The sequence below is a fragment of the Hemitrygon akajei genome, chromosome 12 (assembly GCF_048418815.1).
Source record: "Hemitrygon akajei chromosome 12, sHemAka1.3, whole genome shotgun sequence".
Lineage (NCBI taxonomy): Eukaryota > Metazoa > Chordata > Chondrichthyes > Myliobatiformes > Dasyatidae > Hemitrygon > Hemitrygon akajei.
In genome coordinates, this window is record NC_133135.1 from 68,725,492 (window position 1) to 68,742,110 (window position 16,619).

General features: G+C 39.7%; 1 protein-coding gene across 1 annotated transcript in view; it reads right to left on the reverse strand.

Moving 5' to 3' along the window:
- rtca (RNA 3'-terminal phosphate cyclase) overlaps positions 1 to 16,619 on the reverse strand; it is a 35,729-nt gene that overhangs the window by 8,380 nt on the left and 10,730 nt on the right. Inside the window, exons 3-5 of the mRNA XM_073063395.1 lie at positions 13,647 to 13,790; positions 10,860 to 10,983; positions 8,093 to 8,151 (exon numbers count right to left, since the gene is read on the reverse strand). Coding sequence (XP_072919496.1) covers positions 8,093 to 8,151; positions 10,860 to 10,983; positions 13,647 to 13,790 — 327 coding nt within the window. The remainder of the gene's footprint in view (positions 1 to 8,092; positions 8,152 to 10,859; positions 10,984 to 13,646; positions 13,791 to 16,619) is intronic.

The window sequence follows — 16,619 nt, forward strand, 5'->3', positions numbered from 1 at the left end:
GAGAAAGAAGGTTCAAAAGGGGATGTGAGGGGTAAGTTTTTTTTAAACTTAGGGAGTTGTGAATGTCTAGTATTCTGGTGGAGACAAATACATTGGAGGCTTTTAAGAGACGTTTGACTAAGCACATGGATGTAAGGAAGATGGAGGAAAGTGGACATGGTGTAGGTAGGCAGGATTAGTGTTTGGGTGTTTGTTGATTTGCTTTTTGGCTGGTTTGGCACAACACTGCAGGCCAGATGGCCTATTCCTGTGCTGTACTGCTCTTTGTTCTATGTTCTAATGAAATCCTTGGGTCCGCCACTGTCAGAAAACCCCAGACCACCTTTTACTGATGGTGCAAAGATGCCTCTGGATCACTCTGATATTATGCTTCATTCCCATACACAAATAAATACCTGTATTACCTGTAAAGCAAAAAAAAGAGTGCCACTGGAAATCTAAAAATTTTAAGAAAAACTAACTGAGTAACTGGAGAAAGAGAAAAATTAAGGCTGTTTTTAGTGATTTAGAGAACTTAGAAAGTGAGGTGTTGCTTCATCAGAAAAGTCCCATTGGATATATGGACATCAGATATCCAAGGGGACTTAAAGAAGTTTGTGATTATATACATACAAAACCCTACATGCATTTTTCAAAAGTAATTGAAGACTGGTGAAAACCCCAAGGACGAGAAATGGGCTAACATTGTCCCAGTAAATAAGAAGGGTGACTGCACTGACTTTGGTAATTATAGACCAGTAAGCTTAATGTGTATCGCACGCAAGATAATGGAAACAATAATAAAGAATGAGCTGGAAAACCAGCTGATAAGAACAGGCATGTTAGCAGAAAGCCAGCAAGGGTTCAGAAAGGGGAAATCATGTTTAATCATGCTGGAGTTCTATGAAGAGGCAAATAAAATTTCTGGTAACAATAGTAAGGCTGATATTATTGTCACGTACCCCATGACCGGGTTAAGGAACCAACAGAAATGGAGAACGCACTGGAGTCTGGTATTGCTATAAACTAATAGTGTTTATTAGATAGATAGATAGATACTTTATTCATCCCCATGGGGAAATTCAACTTTTTTTCCAATGTCCCATACACTTGTTGTAGCAAAACTAATTACATACAATACTTAACTCAGTAAAAAAATATGATATGCATCTAAATCACTATCTCAAAAAGCATTAATAATAGCTTTTAAAAAGTTCTTAAGTCCTGGCGGTAGAATTGTAAAGCCTAATGGCATTGGGGAGTATTGACCTCTTCATCCTGTCTGAGGAGCATTGCATCGATAGTAACCTGTCAGGGTTTAATTCAAACAAACTCTGTGGTAAGAGAGAGAGATTTGTAATCCAAAGGCGTTGTTGTGAGAAGACAATTATATTCCAAAATAGCAATAGCAGCAGGTTTTATCTCCAAAGTTGTTCCACTCCATGCACGAAGTATCACCGACAGCGATCTTCAACGAATATCCTTTCAACACAAGTGGTACCACACCCGAATTCAGCTACGGGTCATTCCAAAGTGGTGGCCACAGGATACTCAAACAGAATCCACGTACGGATTATCACCAACAGTAGCTTATCACTGAGGTGCCATCTTCAAATGGTAAAACTACCAACCCAGGCAAGGATTATCACACACAGGTAACTTCCACACAAGGTTACCCCAATCACACACAATGTGATTGCCACTTATCCAGTTCCACGACATACGAAATAACTTCTACAGTGATCTGCCACAGGGTGCCTTTCTTCAGTGAACTACCACACCCAGACAAGGGTAACACATAAGTGGTAATCACGGAGGTTTCCCCCTCACCAGAGAACCCACTCCTGTGGATTAACTACTTGACAGTCACACCTTCGTATTCGAATGGAACTCAAACGTACCCTTACAGGCTACAGAGGACAGAGTCCAAACAGTGACCTCTTTGTCACTAGGTTTCTTCTGTTTCAAACCTTCTCCCCTCTTCTCTTCCTTTAAAGTCACCGAATGTGACCACAAAACAATGGCAACCGTTCTTCCGTGGTGGAATTATCAACCCTGGCCAGGGTTGGACACACAACTAACACCCCACTGGTGACATCTTTTCTGCACTGTGAGAGCCACTGATCAATTTCCCAGAATCGATCTTCCACAAACCCACCTTCTTGTGAGCACAACAAGCTCATCCAGTGTCCAAAACCGTGTCCAGCAGCTGACCTGGTATTTATTTCAGCATGCTGAACACCAGCTGCCCATCAACCTGCTCCGCCCTCCTCTCTCCGCAAGAACTTTACAAGCAGGCAGTGACATCGTGGAAAAGTAAACACGCTTGTAGAGAAACCATAACATCAATCTTTCGAGCAGTTTCTGTCTCTTTCACTCTCTCTCTGTAACAGCTCCAACAATATCCTAAAGTCAGTCTCATTCTCCTGACATTTTAAAGTGATAATCCACAGAAAATATGAACCCTAGGGGTACATAACATTATTTACTTGGATTTTCAAAAGGCTTTTGACAAGGTACCCCACGAGAGATGAACAATCAAATTACAGGTGGCAGGGATTTCAAGGTAAGGTGTAAAAATGGGTGCAGAATTGGCTCAAGAACAGAACACAACGAGTTAAGGTGAGAGGATCATTTTCACATTTTAAGGCTAGTGCTGTTTTTAATTTACATTAACGATTAAGCACATAACAAATAGACTAGTATAGTCTGTCAATGGGGGACAGCTTGATAACCTTCAGGCAGCAGAATCAATCCAGTTAGATCTAAACAAAATCTAAGGTGGATGATCTTGTTGCACTATGACAGATAGTCAGGTATGATGTGGCCATCACTGAATCATGGCTGAAGGATGGTTGTACTTCGGAGCCGAATGTTCATCGTTACACGTTGCATCAGAGGGATAGGGTGATAGGCAGAGGAGGTGGTGTGGCTTTGCTGGTAAAGGATGGCATCAAATCAGTAGAAAGATATGACATAGGATCAGAGGATGTTGAATCCTTGTGGCTTGAGTTAAGAAACTACAAGGGTAAAAGGATCCTCATGGCAGTTATATACAGGCCTCCCAACAGTAGCTGGGATGGGCACCAGAGATTACAACGGGAAATAGAAAAGGTGTATCAAAAGGGCAATGTTATGATAGTCAAGGGAGATTTCAACATGCAGATTGATTGCAAAAATCAGGTTGGTAATGGATGTCAAGACAGTTTGTTAAATGCCTGCAAGAGAAATGTAGTGGTAATTGGGGATAATATAGTCTGGGGAATAGAGAGAGTTCTCTGTCACAAGGATAGAGCGTCCCAAAGGCTGTGTTGCCTGTCTGGTGCCTGGATTCAGGACATCTCATCTGACTTGCAGAGGAATTTGCAGTGGGAGGGGCAAGATCCAGTTGTTGTGATCCATGTGGTTACCATCAACAAAGGTAGAATGAGGAAAGAGGTTCTGCTGAGGGAATTTGAGCAGCTAGAGACTAAATTAAAAACAAAAGGTAGTAATCTCTGGATTACTACCTGAACCATGTGCAAATTGGCACAGGGTTAAGAAGATTAGAGAGTTAAATACATGGCTCAAGATTTGGTGTGGAGAAGTGGGTTCGAATTCATGGGAAATTGGCACTAGTATTGGGGAAGGAGGGAGCTGTTCCAACGGGATGGGCTCTCCCTGAACTGTGATGGGACCTGGATCCCAGTGAATCACATAACTAGGGCTGTGGATAGGGCTTTAAACTAAATAATTGGGGGGGGGGGGGGGGTCAACAGATTGGAGAAGTATAGATAAAGTAAAAAAAAAGTGTGGATAAAGAAAAAACAAAAGATAAAAAAAGAGAAAAGAGTGAAGAAAAGTCAACTGCAAAAGAGTAAAAGATTACGAGATTTTAAAAAGCACAATGAGTGCAAGGGCACTTTATTTGAATGCCCATAGTATTCGAAACCAGGTCAGTGAACTTGTGGCACAAATCAGTATAAAGGGGTATGATTTAGGTGCCATTAGAGATGTGGTTGCAGGGTGGAGAGGATTGGGAATTAAATATCCAAGGATACTAGGTAATATGGAAGGATAGGCAGGAAGGCAAGGGAGGTGGGGTAGCACTCTTAATTAAAGATGAGATCAGGCCAATAGTGAGAGACGATACAAGATCCAAGGAGCAGAATGTTGAATCTATCTGGGTAGAGATTAGGAATAATAAGGGGGGGGGGGCGGAATCACTGGTTGGAGTTCTCTATCAGCCACCAAATCATAACATTATAGTGGCACAGGCAATTAAACAGAGAAATTTCTGAGGCATGTAAGAATGGACCAGCAGTTATCATGGGGGACTTTAACTTGCACATGGATTGGGTGAATCAAGTTGGTCGAGGCAGTTTTGAGAAGGACTTCATCGAATGCATCCATGATGGCTTTCTTGAACAGCATGTTACTGAACCTGCAAGGGAATGTGTTGTCTTAGATCTGGTCCTGTGCAATGAGACAGGTAAAATTAGTGATCTTGTTAGGGATCCTCTTGGAAAGAGTGATCACAGTATGACTGAATTTCTCATACAAATGGAGGGTGCAATAGTTCAATCCAAAACCAGTGTATTATACTTAAACAGTGAAGACTATAATGGGATGAGGGAAGGATTTGGCTAGTGGAGACTGGGAACACAGGCTAAATGGTGGAATAGTTGAGGAACAAGTGGAATACTTTCAGAGATTTTCATGGTCCTCAACAATAGAATATTCCAATTAAAAGCAAGAACAGCATAGGGAAGGGGGGAGAGAGCTAGCCTTGGCAAACTAAGAAAAGGAAGGAAGGCATCAAACTAAAAGCTCATGTGTACAAGGTCACCAAGAGTAGTGGGAAACTGGACAGTAAAAGTTTTTATAATTATATAAAGCAGAAAAGGGTGGCTAAAGTGAATGTAGGCCCCTTGGAGGATGAGAAGGGGGAATTGATATTGGGTAATGAGGAAATGGCCAAGCGTTTGAATAACTATTTTGTGTTGGTCTTCACGGTGGAGGACACGTCTAACATGCCAAAGAGAGATGTCATGGATGCGATGGGAGCCAAGGACCTCGATACAATTGCTATCACTAAAGAATTAGTGCTGAGCAAACTTTTGGTCCTGAAGATAGATAAGTCCCCTGGTCCTGATGGAATGCATCCCAGGGTGCTGAAAGAAATGGCAGAAGTTATAGTAGAGGCTTTGGTGATAATTTACCAAAATTCTCTGGACTCTGGGCAAGTCCTGGCAGATTGGAAATGTCAAGCCAGCGTTCAAAAAAGGATGTAGGAAAAAGGCAGGTAACTATAGGCCAGTTAGTTTAACATCTGTAGTTGGGAAAATGCTTAAAGGCATTATTAAAGAGGAAATAGTGAGTCATCTGGAAAGAAATGGATCCATCAGGCAGTAGCAGCATGGATTCAGCAAAGGCAGGTCCTGTTTGATGAACTTACTGGAGTTCTTTGAGGATATAACAAGCACAGTGGATAGAGGGGAATAGATGAAGTTATTTACTTGGATTTCCAGAATGCGTTCAATAAGATGCCACATAAAAGACTAAAATATGGATGCAAAGAGTTGGGGGTGATGTATTATCATGGATAGAGGATTCGTTAACTAATAGAAAGCAGAGAGTTGGGATACATGGGTGTAACTCTGGTTGACAATCAGTGTGCTGTAGGGGTTGGTGCTGAGCCCAGAACTGTTCACAATATACATTAACAATCTGGAAGAGGGGATCAAGTGTAGTGTATCCAAGTTTGCTGATGATACTAAATTGAGTGGAAAAGCAAAGTGTGTAGAAGATACGGAGAGTCAGCAGAGAGATATAGATAGGTTAAGTTAGTGGGCAAGGGTCTGGCAGATGGAGTACCAATGTTGGTAAATGGGAGGTCATCCATTTTGGAAGGAAAAAAAGATTATTCTGCTGTGCAGAAGGACTTGGGAGTGCTTGTGCATGAATCACAAAAAGTTGGTTTCCAAGTGCAGCAGGCCATCAAGAAGGCAAATGGAATGCTGGCCTTCATTGCTAGAGGGATTGAATTTAAGAGCAGTGAGGTTATGCTGCAACTGTACAGGGTACTGGTGAGGCTGCACCTGGAGTACTGTGTGCAATTCTGGTCTCCTTACTTGAAGAAGGAGATACTGACTTTAGAGGTGGTGCAGAGGAGGTTTACCAGGTTGATACCAGAGATGAAGGGGTTCGACTATGAATCGAGATTGAGTCGCCTGGGACTGTGCTCGCTGGAATTCAGAATGAGAGGGGATCTTATAGAAACATAAAATTATGAAAGGGATAGATGAGTTAGACAAGAAAGTTGTTTTTACTGGTAGGTACGACTGGAACTAGGGGACATAACTTCAAGATTCAGGGGAGTAAATTTAGGACAGAGATGAGGAGGAACTGCTTTTCCCACAAAGTGGTGAATCTGTGGAGCAAATCTATCTAATGAAGCAGTGAAGACTACCTCAGTAAATATATTTAAGACAGGGTTGGATAGATTTTTGCATAGTAGGGGCATTAAGGGTTATGAAGAAAAGGCAGGTAGGTGGAGACGAGTCCATGGCCAAAATCAGCCATGATCTTATTGAATGACGAAGCAGTCTCGATGAGCCAGGTCGCCTACTCCTGCTCCTATTTCTTATGGAGGCCAAATCATTGGGTGTATTTAAGGCAGAGCTTGAAAGGTTCCTGATTGGACATGGCATCAAAGGTTACAGGGAGAAGATCAGGGAGTGGGGCTGAGGAGGGGAAAAAGTATCATCCATGATTAAATGGCGAAGCAGTCACGATGGGCCAAATGGCCGAAATCTTATGGTTTATGTCTAAAATCCAGAGTTGGGCTGATAAATGGCAGATGAAATTTAATGTAAGTAAATGTAAAGCATTACATATAGGAAGTAGAAATATTTGATATAAATGGGGGGGGGGGGGGTGTCGAGTTAGAAAGTGCACTGTATGAGAAAGATTTGGGTGTCCTAGTAGACTTATCACTAGATAATGCACAGGAGCAATTAGGAAGACTAATAAAATGTTGGGTTATATAATAAGTTCAGTGGAGTTCAAGTCAAGAGACATTTTGCTTAAGCTTCTTAAGTCACAGCTTGAGCACTGTGTACAATTTTGGTCTCCATATTGTGTGAGGGATGGGAAGGCACTGGTGAGTTCAGAGAAAGGCGACTAGACTCATTGCAAGTCTACAGGGTATGAGCTATGAAGGAAGGTTGAAAGAATTAAATATTTTTAGCCTAAATAAATATAGAATGAGAGGCGACATGACAGAAGTGTTCAAAATCATTAATGGTCTAAGTAAAGTGGATGGCAGTTGATATTTCAAATCTAATTCATCATTAAGGACACAGGGCCAGATGCGGAGACTGGTTAAGGGGTGATTTCAGACTGTCAGGAAGCATTTCTTTACACAGCAAGTTGTGAATACATGGAACAAACCACCAAGTTGTGTAGGTGAGAGTGGTACCTTAGAGAGACTTCCAAATCTAAAATCAATAGTTATTTCAACACACTGTGTGAATAGGAATTTGGCAAGCTTTGTTAGGCCAAATGGCCAGATCTTGTCAAAAAACTTTCTAGCTTCCAGGTTGATAACTTTTCCTCAGAATTGAGAAAAGTAAGAGAACAAAGGAATGTTTCTAATATTGTGAACATTCATTATATCAGTATAATACTTCTGGTATTCAAAATGGCGCTTACACAGTAGTTAGATGGGTTGGACCAATAGGCTGGTCTTGGACTTACTTCCACTTGGTTTGATTAACTTATTATTTAATTATTTATGGTTTTATATTGCTATATTTCTCCACTATTCTTGGTTGGTGCGGCTGTAACGAAACCCAATTTCCCTCGGGATCAATAAAGTATGTCTGTCTGTCTGTAAGTCAATCCTAGTCTAATTTTGTATTTTACATTAAATGCTGTGTATGAAAAATAATTCTCAATATTACCTTGTGATTACCAAATATTCCTACCAGCTAAAATTCAGTATTAAGTAATTACTAGTTTCTGCAGAAAGGATGAAGATAAAAATTGCCATGGTATTAACCTGGGTTGCTGTTTAAATTAGTTATTTAAGTACAAATCATCCAACTTTTGAACAGTTCTTAATACCCACCTCATTAATAAATCACAGTGGAACTTAAATCCAAACTTTTCTACGATTGGCTGAAATAGCTGCAAAACAGAAAAGTATAATTATTGCTTCTGATTTTTAAGATGACCAAATTAAAACTGCATAAATATAACTACTATTTGTCTCAACACAACCAAACAAAAAGAGGCTAATTTGTGTCTTAGTGTTGCAAGTTAAAATTCGAATGTTTGCAGTCAGAATTTTTTTCCCGTCACTATTCATTCAGCATCATTCAAGTATCTTACTTGAAAGCATTTCAGTTAAGTCATCAGTTGTTATAAAATCATGCTCATTTTTGATGTCTTTCAAGACCAGATGTCCTCTGAAAATTCCAATTTTGAATCACAATGAAATTGAGTATTATTGGCTACCATGCAATATTGCTATATTTAGTGAAATCATCCCCATGAATTAATCTTGGATTAATTTAATTTAAACTAATTTAGTTCATTTGCTTGTCCTTCACTTGTTGCTGGTTATTTTATGTAATCACATCTCCTTTCAGTTGTCCCTCTACTGGCAAACTACACTCCCAAATTGTGTTTCATACCTACACCAATCCTCAGCTTTCCTATTCTCTAGTCACTATGTCAGACTGTGCAACTTGGGCAAGCTTTCCTCCGAATGTCTTTGCACTCTCTGAAGAGCCCACAGATTCAACCAAGTTGTCCCACTGGTGGAAATCTGCATCTCCCTCCAAAACGTCCACTTACTTGTGAACTAGACACTTACATACACTGGATCATCATGGATGAGTATATTATCACTGTCTGTAGATAGAATCCTGGGTGACAAACAAGAATATCTTCCTCTCTTAGACAGGCATGTGGACAAATAAAAAATGGAGCACCACACAGGAGGAATACACGTCTCTAACAGACTTGGGTTATTCATAATTATCTGTGACTGTATTTTTACTTCCTATCTAACATGTGCTAAATGTGTCTTTGCTGTATATGCCTGTTGGTACTGTGTTTTGCATCTTGGCCCCTGAGGAATACTACTTCATTTGGCTGTATTCATGGGTATTCACATATGATTGAATAATAGTTAAACATGAGCGCGGGAAGCAACCTTGGAGTAGGTTAAAAGGTCAGTGCAACATCACTGTGCTGTACTGTTCTATGTTCTTTATTCAATGAAGCCTCCCTGCCTGGCTCTACCTTTGATCACACGCCACAGATGTTCATGGTGGCAGTGCGCATTCTGTCACTGAAATCATTCTTGGTCTGACACTTCCCTACACCCGACACTTTTCTCTCAAGGATCTCAATTCTACCACTATTAACATTTTATTCAGATGATCTTTATCATCCCAACAGGGACCATAAAAATTCTAATGAAAATACTTCTACTGACTTCTTCCCTTCAGCTAGTGGATCCTCCATCATACTCATCACTGCCTTAAAACATCCCCCCTCACTGAACAAATTTGCCAATTGCATATTCACAGCCTTGCCAACTCAAATAGTTTCACAGCCTCTATGATTGATAAAAGGAACTATATACTTTGTGCATATATCTGTACTTGTATCCTCAGAAACCCTTTAAAATTCATGTTGTTTCAGATCTCTCACCCCTCCTCATCTCTTTATGCTCCTCTAGCCAAAATCATTTCACATTACGATTTGTCTGCCAGTGGCAACTGAAAGCATGGCATTCCCTCAGTAACCCTTATCCATCTGTCTTTCCACACTTTAAAGTGCTCAATATCTTTTAGTTCCTTTTCCAAGCTTTTTAAAAAAATGCTCCTATAAAGATTTTGCAATTTTCAACTGACAGTAAAAGATGTAAATGTTATTACTGTTATTTGTTATGTACTTTGAGTGCACAGTGGGCAAGACATCAGACTAGTAACCTGAAGGTCACTGGTTCGAGCCTCAGCTGAGGCAGCGTGTTTGTGTCCTTGAGCAAGGCACTTAACAACACATTGCTCTGTGACGTCACTGGTGCCAAGCTGCATGGGTCCTAGTGCCCTTCCCATGGACAACATCGGTGGCGTAGAGAGGGGAAGGCCTGCAGCTTGGGCAACTGCTGGTCTCCCATAAAACCTTGCCAAGGCCTGCGCCCTGGAAACTCCAGGCACAGATCCATGGTCTCTCGAGACCGACGGATGCCACCACCTGAGTGCACAACCAGTCCTCATTTGAATTTTGCACACACACAAACCCAAAAAGATTAATTCAGTAATTTGTAGCATTAAGGATTAATATATAGCAGAAAACATTTATGAATTCTGAACTACATTAAATGCTTTCATGCACTGCCCCATCAATTTCAATCAGCTATTGAAAAGGTTTTTAAGAAAATAATATGTCTCATCCAGTGGCTGTTAAGTCAAATGTCTAAACCACTGAAGAATGAACTAAATATATAGTGCAGAGGATAGTTGTGAAAGAATGACAGAAAGTGAGGGCACATCTTTGTAAAAAAAAGGCTCAAATCCCAATCACTTTGCCAGTTAACTGATACTAAATGAAATCAAAGAAACAGCTGCAATTGGCAGGTCATGGGCCATTTTGAAAAGTTCTTTTGAGTAAACTTTTGTTAACTTTGTGTTCACTGAATAATGAATCCAAAGAAACTAATCAAAATGGGAGGAGTTATTTAAACACATTCCTCAACATGGACACATGCAGACAAATTGAAAACCACAAATTATTAGTTAATTAAGATAAAATACCATCCCTAGGAAAGTATACACACACTATTTCCCTTGCAAATCATTGAGCACTATGCTGGCTCTTACTTCTAAGGTATAATCAATCTGTGGAGCCATCTCAGCATTAGTGCCTCCTCGTAAAATCAGTTCAGATGGAGAAGCAGCAAAGAGTACACACGGAATGGAGACCTGCATTAGTAGACAGACGCTCCTGGTAAACAAAGCACAATTGACCTTCTAAATTAATGGCATATCAAAATGGAAATACTGTTCATAACAAATGTCTTTCTGACAAAAATAAATCAGCAATTTTGAAAATTCACAGAAGTGTTCCACAAGCACAGCAGAGAGATAAATTGGCTTATTAGTGATGTAAAGGCTCATCTGACAATCTTCACAGGAAAACAATGCAATATTGAGTGATAGACTCTTGGTGTTGCACGTTAAAATTACTTATAGGTTCACTTTACAAAACGGAGGAACCTCCATCAAATAGATTTATCTTTGAAAATAATATTCCAGTAATTCAAAATTTATTCACAATACTTTTATATTAAAACTTTATTCAATTCTGAATACAAGTCCTGATCTTTTACTCTTAAGATATAATTTCCTGCCCTCAAACACAGATTGCTGAGCTGTCTCACTTCATGTCCAATTAAGCCCAATTTCTGCTTCTTGTGCCATTATCCAGTTCATTACTGAGACTATTTATTTTTAATTGAACTTTCCCTTGATCTGCTCTTCGCTCATTTCACCCCTTCTTCTGGGAAACTCTCATGGCCTTGTTACCTCCAAAAGCCATCACTGCAATTTTTTTCCTGGTCCATCTCATATTTTCTAACTTCCACAAAGTTCAGCTAGCAAGAAATTCTGTGGCTATACCCCAGTCTAAAATTGCATTCACCATTGATCACTAAACTGCATTTATTCCCAATCTCCCATTGCACCTATTAAAATGGATGCAGCAGTGCAACACAGGAACAAGCATACAAAGTAAAATTTTGTAATTGCCAGATAGGCAGCTGAGAAAAACACTGATAACACAAGATAAAACACAGGCCAAGCTTAACAACGAGGAGATAATAAATCTGTAGATGGTTAAACAACCACTCATAAGGAAACATCTTCACATGCAGATGGCAGCTTCGAATCTTTGTAGTAATAGAGAAATAGTCAGCATTACAATGTCCAGGGAGAGCAAGTAATTATTTTAAGGGAGATATATTTGTATAGATTTATTCCAGACACAGCTTTTAATAGTTGAGAAGTAGACAACAGTCTGGGATTTTGAAAGCATTGAATGGTGACTGAAGCCCAGTTTTGTAAATGTGGCATAAATACATTTGGAGGCTGAAATCTGATAAAGATGACTGGGGTATACTCTCACTTCAGCACAGAAATGATTCACAACTGTTTGAGTATTTAAAAAACTGGTTTATATATTGTGTATTAACTATGGTTCAAAGGTTCATTTATTATCCAAGTATATGACTTGAAATTCTTCTTCTCCAGGTAGCCATGAAACCAAGAAAGAAAGGCAGCGCGATCATCAACCTCCAAAATCCCTGCTCCACGCGCAAAAAAACCAAATATGGAACATGCACATCAACCCCAAACCCCTCCTCCCACACAAACAAAAAACATGAGCCAAACAGAACAGGTACATCAAAACTTACTTACGGGAATCAAAACTTACCATTCTTGAGCAGACTGGCCAGAATTACTCTCACAAAGGGAACAGAATGTCACAGCTACCAATTACTGATAAAGTGCTTTTGTCAAAAGTTCCCAGTAGATCAGCAATTAAATACATTTGTAAACAATGGTATTGAAGGACAGTCATTCATTTCTATGACAGAAGAGTTAAACTTAACTTATGCCCGAATTGAACAGACTAGACGATGCAGTTGAACTTGGTAGTTGAAAAGTGGTACTTTTACAAGCATCTTCAGTGGAAAACTGTACATCATTTGTCTAATAGAGGCAATTACCTCCAATAAGCATAGGAAAGTTCCTATTCTAAATATCTTAAATTTAGATTTAAACCCTCTTCACAGTTTCTATCCTCTTACACAATTCCTCTGTCACCACCTTCCCTTTCTTCTAATATGAAGATCCATGCGTTCTGCTACACTGGAATGTTTTCTGAGCTCAGTGCCCATTTTTGGTTGGGAGGTTCTTCTACATCAGAAACACTATTCTAACATCGGCAGTGAATACCCCAAAGAAAAAAGCCCAGAGAAAAAGGTGACTTGTGATGTAAACTTTTTTTTAAAAAACTTAATAGTTTCACTTTTTGTAACGTTAGTCATCTATAAAATAGAATACACCATAATAGACCTCACAATTTTAAATAAAGTTCACACAGATTTGTTGGAAACTTCACGCAAACAATTTAGAGGAAGACAACAAAAAAAAATCATCGATGTGATGCACTCTTATGTCAAAATTGAATGTTGGGAAGCTCAATCACAGTTTACTACTAGCTAAGGAAGCCAAAGACTGACACCAACATCTCCTCTGACCAAGATCCTTGCATTCCAGGATGCCATGACAGAAGCTTTCCCACCACTTTCAGATGCTCAATGAATCCTAACAATATCAAACATCAGAACGTCAAAGAGTGTCATCAGTTTGAGTTAAATATTTGGATCTTTCACAAACTTATAAGCTAAAATTTATCAGAAGCCATGGAAATCAGAATAAAAATAAATTGTTTATTCATTTTCTTCTGATGAGCAAGATATAATGTTCAATATCAATTGCAGATGCTAAAAATTGGCTTCAAATTCAGGGATCCTAAAAGTGTAAAAGAACAAAGCAAGACATTTTTTTCTTCATTAATATGCAGCTATGTGCATCTTTGCTTACCCAGCTGTTCTTGTATCTGCCACGTGGTTACCTCCTTTGATTTTACCAGGGGAGAAACATATTTCTGTGGAACCGACTTTGGCTTCTTCAAGGTAACCATCACATATATCACGAACCATCTCAAGTCCTGACAGATGCTGAGGCCTTAGGATTTTAAAAGAATGTATTTTAGCAGTTTTGAACATTGACTTCTCTAACTTCCGTTAATGCCCCTCCTCCCCTTCATACCCCATCCCTGACATATTTAGTTGTTTGCCTGTTCTCCATCTCCCTCTGGTGCTCCCCCCCACCTTTCTTTCTCCTGAGGCCTCCCGTCCCATGATCCTTTCCCTTCTCCAGCTCTGTATCACTTTCGCCAATCACCTTTCCAGCTCTTAGCTTCATCCCACCCCCTCCGGTCTTCTCCTATCATTTCGCATTTCCCCCTCCCCCCATTACTTTCAAATCTCTTACTATCTTTCCTTTTGGTTAGTCCTGACAAAGGGTCTCGGCCCAAAACGTCGACGGCGCTTCTCCCTATAGATGCTGCCTGGCCTGCTGTGTTCTACCAGCATTTTGTGTGTATTGTTGTTTGAATTTCCAGCATCTGCAGATTTCCTCGTGTTTGCTATTTTAGCAGTTAATCAATTAAGAACTGCATTTTTCAGGCCTTCCAATAGAAATATGTGTGTTCATGAAGATTACATTAGTAATTAGAATCCAAATCAATCTTCAGAATAAGGGCCACAAACTAAAGCCATCATAGTTGGGTGCCTCTGATTAACACATGAAAATATCTCCATTTTTGTACCAGTTTAAATGTTCTCCTGTTTCCAATACCAGCCTTTTGTGCTACAACCAAAGCTAGGATAAAATATTTTAAAATTTCTCATCTAATGGGAATTGTTCACAAACCATCCGAGTGGCATCAAGTGGGCATAAATCATCAGACAGACAATGACATGAAGAATAAAGTTTTTTCTTCACCACCACTCAAACAGGTTATTAGAAAACTAAGAATGATTACAAAAAATAGAGATAAAATCTGTAATCATGGGAGACTTTTATCTACATAGAGACTTGTTAAGTCACATCAGCAGCAAATCAAGGACACATTCATAACATATATGCAAGATGATATTTTAAGATCAATAACGCAGTGACCACTTAGGGAAACCAGGGAGATCTTTTAGGTTATTTAGTGCATAAGAAAGAGCTAACTGATAATTCTGCTGCAAAGAGGCTTTACACAAGACAACATTCATAATATGATGAAATTATTCTTTTGAGTTTGAAAGTGATGCAATTAATCTGAAAATAGTCTTAAAGGTAAGAGGGAAAATAAAATCAGCCTGTAGGTTCAAAGGTGGGCAGGCAATTGCTTTCATATAAAGAAACAAGGCAAATGTTGCAGAAAATGTTATTCCTCTACGGCACAAAAACCCACAGGAAATGTGGTCCATCTATTTGTGTTTGATCGAAAAGTTTCTGAATCAGAATCACGTTTATTATCACCGGAATGTGACGTGAAATTTGTTAACTTAGTAGCAGTTCAAAGCAATATATAATCTAGCAGAGAGAAAAAAATAATAAACAAAATAAAAATAATAATAATGAACAAGTAAATCAATTATGTATATTGACTAGATTTAAAAAATATACAAAAACAGAAATATTTTTTAAAAAGTGAGGTAGTGTCCAAAGCTTCAAAGTCCATTCAGGATCAGATGACAGAGGGGAAGAAGCTGTTCCTGAATCGCTGAGTGTGTGCCTTCAGGCTTCTGTACCTCCTACCTGATGATAACAGTGAGAAAAGGGCATGCCTTGGGTGCTGAAAGTCCTTAATAATGGACTCTGCCTTTCTGAGACACCACTCCCTAAAGATGTCCTAGGTACTTTGTTGGCTAGTACCCAAGACGGAGCTGACTAGATTTATAACCTTCTGCAGCTTCTCTCGGTCCTGTGGAGTAGCCCCTCCATACCAGACAGTGATTCAGCCTGTCAGAATGCTTTTCATGGTACAACTATAGAAGTTTTTGAGTGCATTTATTGACATGCCAAATCTCTTCAAACTCCTAATAAAATATAGCCAGTGTCTTGCCTTCTTTCTAACTACATCGATATGTTGGGACCAGGTTAGATCTTCAGAGATCTTGACACCCAGGAACTTGAAGCTGCTCACTCTCTCCAATTCTGATCCCTCTACGAGGATTGGTATGTTTCCCTTCATCTTAACCTTCCAGAAATCCACAATCAATTCTTTCGCCTTACTGACGTTGAGTGCCATGTTGTTATCTCACTCCTGTACGCCCTCTCGTCACCACCTGAGATTCTACCAACAATGGTTGTATCGTCAGCAAATTTATAGATGGGATTTGAGCTATGCCTAGCCACACAGTCACGTGCATATAGAGAATAGAGCAGTGTGCTAAGCACACACCCCTGAGGTGCACCAGTGTTGATAATTAGCGAGGAAGATATGTTATCACCAAACCGCACATATTGTGGTCTTCCAGTTAGGAAGTCAAGGATCCAATTGTAGAGGGAGGTATAGAGGCCCAGGTTCAGCAACTTCTCAATCAGGATTGTGAGAATGATGGTATTAAATGCTGAGCTATAGTCGATGAACAGCATCCTGACGTAGGTGTTTGTGTTGTCCAGGTGGTCTAAAGCCATGTGGAGAGCCACTGAGATTGCATCTGTTGTTGACCTATTGTGGCAATAGGCAAATCGCAATAGGTCCAGGTCCTTGCTGAGGCAAGAGTTCAGTCTAGTCATGACCAACCTCTCAAAGCATTTCATCGCTATTGATGTGAGTGCTACTAGGCGATAGTCATTAAGGCAGCCCACAATTTTCTTCTTAGGCACTGGTATAAGTGTTGCCTTTTTGAAGCAAGTGGGAACTTCCGCCCGTAGCAGTGAGAGGTTGAAAATGTCCTTGAATACTCCCACTAGTTAGTTGGCACAGGATTTCAGAGACTTACCAGGTACTCC